We start from the raw sequence: 11,332 nt of genomic DNA, 5'->3' as shown, positions 1-11,332 counted from the left end.
CACACACACACACACACACACACACACACACACACACACACCTGGTGTATTTCTCAAGCCGCTTGTGCCAGGACTTGAACTATTTGATTAGCCATGTGGGATCTAGCTCCTTTAACCACTAAGACAGGGGTGGCCCTTTCCCTCTCATCTTAATCAGCATTAATTTTTAATTTTCTTCCTTTAGTATTTAGAGTAACCAAATTTCTAAACCAAAAAATTGGGACACAGTCTTAAAGTAGAAAAATGTTTGAAATAGGGTATTTGAAAGCCCTAGGGGATTGATCATCTTACCCATATACTACATGTTTACAAGCTAAGGAAAAATCTTTTATATTTCTTCGATTTTCTGTTTAACTTTATGTCAAGAAGTTTGTGTTAAAGAGCCCAGGCACAGGCTGTCTGTGGCCTGGGGCTAAGGCAGCTGGGTTCCAGATGGTCAAATGTGCAGTTTGAGGCCGGGACTCAGTGCCTTGGAATGTGTGCATACCATAAATCCCAAAAGGATGGACAGATGTAAAAGAAAGGATTGTGGTATGACCATGTCCCTATGGGTGAGGGATGCACACTCACTTTTCCTCTCTTCTTCTTTGTCCCTCTCCCATCAAATGCATGTGCCCTCTGGCAAAAGCAAAAAAAATTTAAAATTTAAAAAAGAGCTCAGACTTGGGACCAGCAGTTAGCATACTGGCTATATCGCTGAACTCCCATACCACAGTTCCAGTCCCAGACCCGGTGGCTTAAACTCACGCTGGGTGCATGTGCATGCGTGCCCGAGATCCCGAGGAGAATGGAGGAGAAGGGATTGCAGCATGGCCATCCCCCCTGGGAGGTGATTTCTTGCTTTCTGTCTTTGTCTCTCTCTGTCTTTCTGGTGAGCACACGTGTCCTATAGCAAAAACAGAGCTCAGTCCTTACGTTCTATAGGAAGACCCTTAACTTAGGTCCAGGTGATGTTTCTTCCATCATGACAAGATTCAGGCTGTGCTCCTGGCGGGAAAACCACAGAAATGACCCTATGCCCTTCTCGGTGCCCACAGATGCACATGAGTTCCACTGTCCTGCCAGCAGTGATGCGAACTTGACTGCCAGTTCAAGCTGGTATTTGCTGGGATTCTCCACTAAGTCACCATTTTCCCTTTTGAATTGATTCCTTTCTTGGGGGGAAAAGATACTCTGATGTGGCAAATCCTGTTCCTTATCAACTTATATTCACTGACCTATAGCATCCATTGACATCTCCCACCTGTTTCAGTTGCTAAATAATGATTATCATGAAGGGACTTCAAAAAGTTTGAAAAAAAAAAAAAAAGAATTAAAGTATGAGTTTATTTTGATGCAAAATAAATAAATAAATCCATGCATAGTTTTTTTCATAATACACATTTTCAATTAACTTTTTGAAGACCCTCCTCATATTTCCACCATTCTTTATTCATTTACTAATTGTCATTCTGTCATAAGGAATTTTTTCTTCCTTTCTCATTTATTTATTCATGTATATCAGTATGAACTCCTGGATTTCTCTTTTATTCAGTGGTTGTAATCTTATATCTTTCTTATTTATTTTGATGTTTCAGTTATCCTAGATTTAACCAGTGAGAGCTTCAAGTTATCTCCTTTGTCCTTTTGAAACATACTAGCCTAATCTTGTACTTTGCCCACCCCAGACTTGGAATCACCTATTTCTCCAAGCAGCCCTGATTTCTAGGATGATAGTGTACAGTGTGTTTATTGTTACTGGGGAGACATTGCTTCTAAGCCCTCTCAGAGAGCAGAGTTAGGGAAAACAAATATTCACACACAAGCACATATATTCATACATGCATAGGCATATATAGATATATGCTTATTAATATATATAGATATATCTATCCATATTTAAATTGTATAATATATATTTTATATACTATATATGGATATAGAGATACATTTATAATATTATATTATTAATTTATATTATGTGTCTATATATAATATACAATATATCTATATATCTATACAATGAATCTATATATAAATCTATAAATGAATATATATATGAATATATATTCATTTATATATATTAATATACCCATTTTACATATATATGCACATAGATCTATAACTGTACATATGTAGATGTGTGTGTGTGTGTGTATGTGTGTGTGTGTGTGTACATGTATTTAGCCCAAGATTTCCAGTTTTAATTCAGTACCTCAGGGCTAAATCAGGATAATCATCCCACCTCTAGATCCTGAAACTGATGACATCTGCAAAGTTCCCTTTGCTACATATAGTGATGTAGGTTCTGAGGACAAGCACATGGACATCCTTAGGGAGCTATTATTCTGCCCGGGATTCTTTCTGGGATTTTGGGCATCCACATACACATGTCTGACATAATTTCAGGCTGCCAGGTCTAGGATCAAAACACTGGCAGATATATGGGAATCCATCACCGTAACCATCACACCATGTGCTGGCCCTGAAAGCCTCAGATTTTAACTCTTCATTATGAAAGATAATGATTGGACATTGAATTTTGCAATAGGATATGTGATCTTGCCAGAGAGAGTTAAAAAGTGAAATCACCCCCGCACCCCCAGGGAGGATGGCCACACCACAGTCCTTTCCCCTCTATTCTCCTCTGAGCATGCATGCACATGCACCTGGTGTGAGTTCTAAGCCACTAGGTCTGGGTCTCAAACTGTAGTTGACTATATGGGAGTCCAGCGAAGTAACCATTATGCCATCTGCTGGTCTCTGTCTTGGAGCTCTTTACATATATATAGCCACACATTCAGAGATAGTCTTAAGTCTTTCACTTTTTAAAGTATGCAATATGTTATTATTAGTCATAGTTGTAATAATATGTTTCTTCTGATGCTTTAATTTTTGATATTCTGATAGATTAATAATGAAATCTAATTCTTTTAATTTGCATTTCACTATGAATAAGCTTGAAATTTTTAAAATATATTTCTTGATCTTACATGTTTCTGTAATGTGCTTATTCTGAAATGTGTTGATAATCTTTACCTATTTTATTAATGGATTACATAAGAATTCTTTGTAAATTAAGGAAATTAGTTATCCATCATGTATCAAAAATTACTTTTTTTTTTAAATAATTTTTCCCCTTTTTTTGGCTACTGGGTGCCTGCACTCACCAAAGAGAGAGAGAAAGAGAGGAGAAAGCACCCTTCATGGGGAATGGTCACACCATAATCTCTTCTCTCTCTCTCTTGGGGTACATGTATTTCTCAAACTGCATAAGATATGACTGTCTTAACCACCAGTCCATGGAGCCAGCCCTGTAATATGCCTCTTTTTAAGTTTATTTTGTTTCTTCCATGAGAGAGAGAGAAACAGGCACCCTAACTAGGGTCTTCATAATACCATCCATCTCCAGTCTCAGTCCGTATCATGAGCGCATATGCCCAGTGTGCTCAAGGAGTCCCAGGAAGTGAATCCAGGATCTTTCCCTGTGCCCCCAGTTGTGGAGCCACTGTGTCATGGCCTGGCCTTTGTAATATGCCTTTTTTATATGTGTGTGTAGATGGTATGTATACTCACCAGAGAAAGAGACAGAGAGGGTTAGCAAGAAAGCCCCCCCCTATAGGAACAATCATGCCACAATCCCTTCTCTGTCTTTCCCTCCTTTTGGGATTTTGGACACATTTGTACATGCACCCAGTGAGTTTCTCAAGCCACTGGATCTGGGTCTCGAACCACACAGTCAACTTCATAAGATCTAACTGCCTTAAACACGAGCCAAATATGCCTTTTAACTTGACAGAGTTTTATAATTGTTATATAAAGGTTTTTAATTTTTTTTTTAATTCTAGAAAGCATGTGTGCTTGCCAAACAGAGATAGATGGGGGAAACACCTCCCCGCAATTTAACCTTGTCACACCACAATCCTTTCTCCCTTTCTCCATCCTGTCAGGATTTTTGGCATGCACACATGTGCACCCAAAGTGTTTTTCTTTTTTTTTTTTTTAACTAATTATTTATTTTATTTACTTATTTATTCATTCACTTTATTTCTTAATTTGACCAGAGATAAACAGAGGGTGAGAGTGAGAGAGAAAGGAAGTGAGAAAGCAAGCCACCAGATTCAGGACTTGAACCCTGGCCGGCCATGTGGGAGTATCCAGCGCCTTAACCACCACGCCACCTGCTGGTCCCTCCAAAGTGTTTTTCAAGACACCAGGGCCAGGACTTAAACAGCAGTCATCTATGTGGGATCTGCCTCCCTTATCCACTAAGTCATGGGGCCAGTCCCTGAAATTTTCAATTTTTATGCAGTCATTTTTATCTATTTCTTCCTTTATGGTTCTGGGGTTTACAGCTTGCTATACTCCCTGTTTTCTTTTAAGATATTTTTCTTTTACATTTTTAATCTAATAGTTATTTTAAAGACAACAGTAAGAATCCACTTTTGTTTTGATTTCCAGATAGATTCTAGTCTGTTGTCCTCCCATCACTTATTGAATAATCAACTTTCTCCACCTTAGTCTTATTCTGTGTTTCCATGTGTATTAATTTCTGTTTCTGTTTCTGAACTCCCCATCCCATTATGTGGTTGCCTATTCAGGTACTAGTATCAGGTTGTCTTAATGAGTGTAGCATTATATCTCAATCTCTGATGGAGGTGGTCCCTTCTCATCATTCTTTTTCAAAGTCCTTTGTCTTTTGCCATATATATTTCTCCATATGAACTTGGAATTATTTTGTCAGATTTCAAAAGAAATTATTCTTTATATCTTGTTAGGAATGTTTTGATTATGTAAATGAGGTAAAAACTTACATCTTTGTATACTTTGTCCTTATCATAGAGGAACAAAATTTGTCTTTTCACTTACATAAAATTTTAAATTTATTCAGTAACCTTAAAGTTTTCTTCATATTATTCATAGTAAACTTAGATCTTTTATATTTGAGAACTGATATGGAAAATGGGATATTTTCATCTATTATCTGAGACATTTTAAATTATATACAGAAAGGTTTACTTTTATATTTATTAAGTCAGCAGAAAAGTTGTAACATGGTTTTCTATGAGAAAATGTGTCATAACTTTTCCAACAACCCACTGGCAACCTATAAATTTATTGAATTCTCTATATTTTAGTGTTTTATAGGGTTTTGTAAGTATACAGCCATGTCATCTGCCACAATTAACAATTCACCACATCTTTTCTAATATTTGTATTTTGTCTTTTCTTTCTTATATCTAATTTTGTTGGCTAGTACCTCTGGAACAATATGAGTTAACAACAGAAATAGTAGGAATTATTTATTTATTTATTTATTTATTTATTTATTTATTTTGAGAGTTTTTTGCTTTAGGGCACGTGCACTCACTGGAGAGACAGAAAGATAGAAAATGAGAAATCCCCGGGGGGATGGCCACACCACACAGTCCCTTCTCCATTCTTCTCCTAGGATTTTGGGCATGGATGCACACGCGTCTGGCCTGGCCTATAGTGAAAAAACCTCTCAAAAAAAATTTTCCTATCATTAAGATGTCAATGTTTCAATGAAAAAGTAGAAAATAGGTTATAAAATTCAGAATCACCTATTTGTCTCAAGTACAAATACAGTGAGTATTAAATAGACATGACAATAAAGTAACAAAAATAAAACTTATTTGCCCAAATTGAATTAACTATTTCTCTGAATTCAAGGTGTATGGCAAGTTGAATGTTTGAGCTTAGAAACTGTTGCATTATTGGTTTAACATTTTTCAAACACTGAAATAGGCATTTCTTTATTCACAGATTTTGTAAGTATGAATGTACTGACTGGTAAATAGTTTTGGTGTTTAACCACTAAATAAATATATATCAAATTAGGCTATGTGGCCCAGTGTCCCTCTCTTCAAAATACCTGTAATACATTTGGCAAGTGTCTTGAAACTTAAATTTACATATAGGTATAACCTTGAATAATATGGAAAGAGTCCCAAATACTTATTCTTTAAAGATGTTAACATTAGGAAAAAATAGAACTATAATTTTCATCAGTTCTGTTTTCTGCAAATTCAGTTGAGGTAACCTCTGCAAGTCACAGCTCCACATTTGCATACTGTTCTGACCCTCTTTTTGGCTGGGCTGTGGTCAATAGAATCCGAAGATATATCTCCAGAACCTTTCATTTGATAATCAAAATCAGCTCTTCTCCAGCATTGATGGTTCTCGTGGAAAATAATGCTATCCGGGGAAGACGAGTATCAAGGTTATCAATGAAAACATTGAACACCTGAAGATTTGGGTCACAACTGTGATTCACAAAATGAGACACATTTCCATATCGAGCTGCATCCACTGTGAATTCATCAGATTCATGGTCCAGATCAAAGAGATATGTGATTCCTTTGTTGTCATATAACTGCCCTCTTCTTTCAGCTTCTTCACTTGTAATTACCTTTCCAACATATTCCATGACAAAACTCATTCTTTTAATCTTCACAAGGGTTTTTACACCCCAGCCACAGCCATTGCTAGTTCGAAAAATGCAGAGTGAATACTGTGTGCCTTTTTGTACAATCCTATTGGGACAATCAGGTCCACATTGACACCTTGAGTTACATTCATAGATGGGGGTTCCAGGTGGAATTTTAATTTGTTGGTTTTTATTATAAGCCAAAAGAACTCCAGCTTCAGCAGGACAACATTTCTCAAAGAAGCAATCTGTGCAAGAACAACCAAAGGTAGCTTCATTTACTAAGCTGATTCCAGGAGCTGGTTTGTATTCATTAATGTAGTAGAAGTCTGAAGGAGGGCCCTCTAAGTCAACAGTATTTTCAGCAAATAGCATTCCTTTATGATTCTTTCTTCTGTTGAGTTCGTCTTGCCATCTCTGCAGAGCTATCCTTTATTTAGCTTTCTTTACAATGCACTCAGCAATGGCACGTTTCAGAGTTTTGTTATTGTCTTTTGAAGTTATTGCTTTGCCATTCTTTACCTGAGATAAATAATTATGCTTGTCTTTAGAAAATTGCTGAAGCAGTAATGGGCACTTAAGATTTTGCAAAGGTTCCCAAGTATTTGTAGAATCTGGCCATCCTTTCCATTTTACAATATCCTTTACTACCTTGTAGTCAGACAAGTATTCCACCTCATAATTGTTTAGATTCCTTTTGGTGATTCCAATCGATTTACATGTGAGCTTCTCTTTTCTACATAATTCCTGAAGAGTATCAAGTGAAACTAGGCAAGGCACATACCAAGCTCCTCGCGCGCCTTGGCCCCGGCCTCTGCCATCTTGTGAAGCTTTCATTCAAACTGGCGCGGTCTGACGGGATAGCCGGCCTGAGTCTTAAGCCACTGGATCTAGGCCTTGAACTGTGGTTGACTATGTGGGAATCCAACGATGTAACCATTATGCCATCTGCTTGTCCCTAGGAATCCTTTTCTTAATCCTTACAACTGTGTAATGTTTCACTAATAAACATAAAGCTAGTTTTTAGTTGATATACATACTTATTTATTATATGGAGAGAGCATTACTTAGAGGTTTCAGCTTGGGTTAGCAGTAGTGAGAAGTTGGGTCAGGAATAATGGCTATAGAAACAGCAATTAAAGAAGCACAGAGGCACCTTGAACATTAATTTATTGAATACTTATTCCTAGGACTGTCCTAGGCACTGGGGATACAATAGTAGGCAAAACCATCAGAAATGCATGCCCTCATGAAGTGTATAATTTAGTGTGGAAGCCAGAAAACAAATAAACTGAATCAACAAGATATGTATTATGGTAGATAATAACATGTCCTAACAAGAAAAAATAAAGTAGGAAAGGGAATAGGAAATGTTGAGAATAGAGAAGAAAAGAGAAAATTTCATGTCTATGTACTGTTTCCCATGAGGCAGGCCTGGTTAAGGATACAATTACCAGGCCACCTCTTTGGCCTACTAGTTAAAATACCCAGATCTCACATGGCAGGCCCCATGGTTTGAGTCCCAGACATGACACACCATGTGTGTGTGCATGAATGTTCAAAAGCCCAAAAGGATGGAAAAATGGAGGAGAAGGATTAGGGGACTTTCCAATATGGGGTGCTTTCTCCCTCTCCCTCTCTATTTCTGTCTTTCTCTGGTGAGTAAACATACCCTCTAGCAAAATTTTAAAAATAATAACTATATATATATGTATGTATATATAGGAATAATATTTATATATTGTGTGTATGTATGTGTGTGTGTGTGTGTGTGTATATATATATATATATAATTACTTACCCACAGAATAATTTGGGCTGGGAAACATAGTTGTAACCATTTGAACTAAACTATTCATATAAATTAATATGATTGTGTTATGTAATATTCACCCTAAAGAATTAGGGTTTCCTGGCTTAGCTGCAATGGTGCATTTTTTGGTTTAACCTAAAAGCCAGGTACAATGTTGTACACCCATAATCCCAACAACCCAGAAGGCCAAGGCAGAAGGATTGCAAGCTCTAGGCTGCCCTAGACAATACTGGGAGACCCTTTGTAGAGAAGACCTGGGAGTGGTAGCAGACACCCATAGTACCAACCAGGAAGTTGAAGGAGGAGGATAAGGACAGATCAAGGCCCTATCTTAAAAAAAAAAAAATGGAGGAGGAGATTTTCTGATTGTAATAGGAGCCAAGAATTGTCAGTCATGAGACTGATTGCTGAGCTAGGGGAATAAATTTCTGTAGGTAATACTAAATTAATCAGTATCAGTGCTTCTAAAATAAGATCCAGTGTCCACCAGTAGTACATAAAGGGTTTTGTTGTTGTTGTTGTTATTTTTGTTATTTACAGGCAAGTAACACATAATCCAAAACTTTATTTGTGTTGAACTTTGCACTGGAAAGAAAGAACAAGCAGGTAAACCACAGGATCTTTTGTTTTGCCTAAAATATTTTGAAAGGCACTTTTATTCTGTATGGCTCCTTCATATCTTAGTTTCCATAGCTGATCATTGCAACCAAGAACTTTCCAATCAATACCTAATTTACTTTTTTAAAAAAAATTATTTATTTTATTTATTTTAATTTGCTATAGGGCATGTGCACTCACCAGAGAGAGACAAAGAGAAAGAAAGCAAGAAAGAAAGCTGCCAAGTCCTAGATGCAAACTACAATCAGCCATGTGGGAGTCCAACACCTTAATCACCATGCCACCTGCTGACCACAAGATGATCTGCCTTTATAGAGAAAAACCTCCCTGCGTGATGTTTATAGCAATCTGTAATGCAAATGAATATATATAAATGAATTAATACTGGCTGTTCAGAACTTTTATTCTTATATAAACATACTTCTTTGTGATACTGTAACAGTTTCTTTTTATGATACCATTTTAGGTTTTTGAAATATATTCTTCCTTGAAAAAGAGACCAGAATGTGACAAAAAATACTACCCTGGAAATTTCATAAGCACTGCAGGTCTTTCTCTGGTGAGTAAACATACCCTCTAGCAAAATTTTAAAAATAATAACTATATATATATGTATGTATATATAGGAATAATATTTATATGTTGTGTGTATGTATGTGTGTGTGTGTGTGTGTGTGTATATATATATATATATATATATATAAAATTACTTACCCAAAGAATAATTTGGGCTGGGAAACATAGTTGTAACCATTTGAACTAAACTATTCATATAAATTAATATGATTGTGTTATGTAATATTCACCCTAAAGAATTAGGGTTTCCTGGCTTAGCTGCAATGGTGCATTTTTTGGTTTAACCTAAAAGCCAGGTACAATGTTGTACACCCATAATCCCAACAACCCAGAAGGCCAAGGCAGAAGGATTGCAAGCTCTAGGCTGCCCTAGACAATACTGGGAGACCCTTTGTAGAGAAGACCTGGGAGTGGTAGCAGACACCCATAGTACCAACCAGGAAGTTGAAGGAGGAGGATAAGGACAGATCAAGGCCCTATCTTAAAAAAAAAAAAATGGAGGAGGAGATTTTCTGATTGTAATAGGAGCCAAGAATTGTCAGTCATGAGACTGATTGCTGAGCTAGGGGAATAAATTTCTGTAGGTAATACTAAATTAATCAGTATCAGTGCTTCTAAAATAAGATCCAGTGTCCACCAGTAGTACATAAAGGGTTTTGTTGTTGTTGTTGTTATTTTTGTTATTTACAGGCAAGTAACACATAATCCAAAACTTTATTTGTGTTGAACTTTGCACTGGAAAGAAAGAACAAGCAGGTAAACCACAGGATCTTTTGTTTTGCCTAAAATATTTTGAAAGGCACTTTTATTCTGTATGGCTCCTTCATATCTTAGTTTCCATAGCTGATCATTGCAACCAAGAACTTTCCAATCAATACCTAATTTACTTTTTTAAAAAAAATTATTTATTTTATTTATTTTAATTTGCTATAGGGCATGTGCACTCACCAGAGAGAGACAAAGAGAAAGAAAGCAAGAAAGAAAGCTGCCAAGTCCTAGATGCAAACTACAATCAGCCATGTGGGAGTCCAACACCTTAATCACCATGCCACCTGCTGACCACAAGATGATCTGCCTTTATAGAGAAAAACCTCCCTGCGTGATGTTTATAGCAATCTGTAATGCAAATGAATATATATAAATGAATTAATACTGGCTGTTCAGAACTTTTATTCTTATATAAACATACTTCTTTGTGATACTGTAACAGTTTCTTTTTATGATACCATTTTAGGTTTTTGAAATATATTCTTCCTTGAAAAAGAGACCAGAATGTGACAAAAAATACTACCCTGGAAATTTCATAAGCACTGCAGTGTGAAGACCCTTCTGCACAGAACATACAGCTTATCTTCAGATATTGTAGAGAAGTTTGATGGAGAACAGCAGGTAATTCATTTTGTAACATTTGTGTGTATTTTTTGACTTATTGCAAAAGCAAAATTGAACACAATTGAGTGTAGTATTCAAAGAGATTCAGATGTATACCTTGATCTTGAACATTCTTCTAACTCTGAATGAGATTAACACAGTATAAAAGTTTACTGTTTTTAATAGGCTGCTGTCCATTTTGCTATATTGCATTCCAAGAAAATATATTAACCACGTCAGATATTTCCATTAGAAAAGGATTTGTAACTATGGGTTATTTGTTTAGTATAAAATTCTGGTTCTTCCATTTTTCTGCAATATCACTGTTTACATAACGTTCTGTGGCAGTTCATACAAATGACTCTCTTTTCAAATTACTATCTTCTGGCTGGAAAAACAGCAACAAACTCTTTACTGCCCTGTGAGTCACAGCCACAGCTGAGTCCTGTGGCTTAGATGTCACTTGGGCTGCAATAAAGGTGTCATTTGGGGTGCAGTTACCTCAGGATTATTCTTAGGGAAAG

The 11,332-nt window shown here is 36.4% G+C and overlaps 2 protein-coding genes across 6 annotated transcripts in view; one reads left to right on the top strand and one right to left on the bottom strand.

The window, feature by feature from the left end:
- The window catches only part of LOC102490250 (lebercilin-like protein), a 44,036-nt gene that overhangs the window by 4,520 nt on the left and 28,184 nt on the right, over positions 1–11,332 (top strand). For 4 of the 5 annotated variants that reach the window (XM_027775575.1, XM_006158159.3, XM_006158156.3 and 1 more), the window contains exons 3-4: positions 9,328–9,409; positions 10,754–10,826. The gene's annotated coding sequence lies outside the window, so the exon portion shown is untranslated. Of the gene's footprint in view, positions 1–9,327; positions 9,410–10,677; positions 10,827–11,332 lie in introns of those variants that run through there. The other variant, XM_027775574.1, reaches the window with a different exon arrangement.
- Positions 5,797–7,286, bottom strand: LOC102472765 (histone-lysine N-methyltransferase SUV39H2-like). Its single transcript, XM_014591450.2, is given in 2 exon segments — positions 5,797–6,157; positions 6,160–7,286. Coding segments are annotated over 2 exon segments (1,236 nt in total). The 5' UTR covers positions 7,268–7,286; the 3' UTR covers positions 5,797–6,029.

Source organism: Tupaia chinensis, unplaced genomic scaffold, assembly GCF_000334495.1.
Source record: "Tupaia chinensis unplaced genomic scaffold, TupChi_1.0 Scaffold000574_1, whole genome shotgun sequence".
NCBI classification, from domain to species: Eukaryota; Metazoa; Chordata; class Mammalia; order Scandentia; family Tupaiidae; genus Tupaia; species Tupaia belangeri.
Note: the sequence above shows the minus strand (reverse complement) of the source record. Positions and strands in the feature narration are given on the sequence as shown.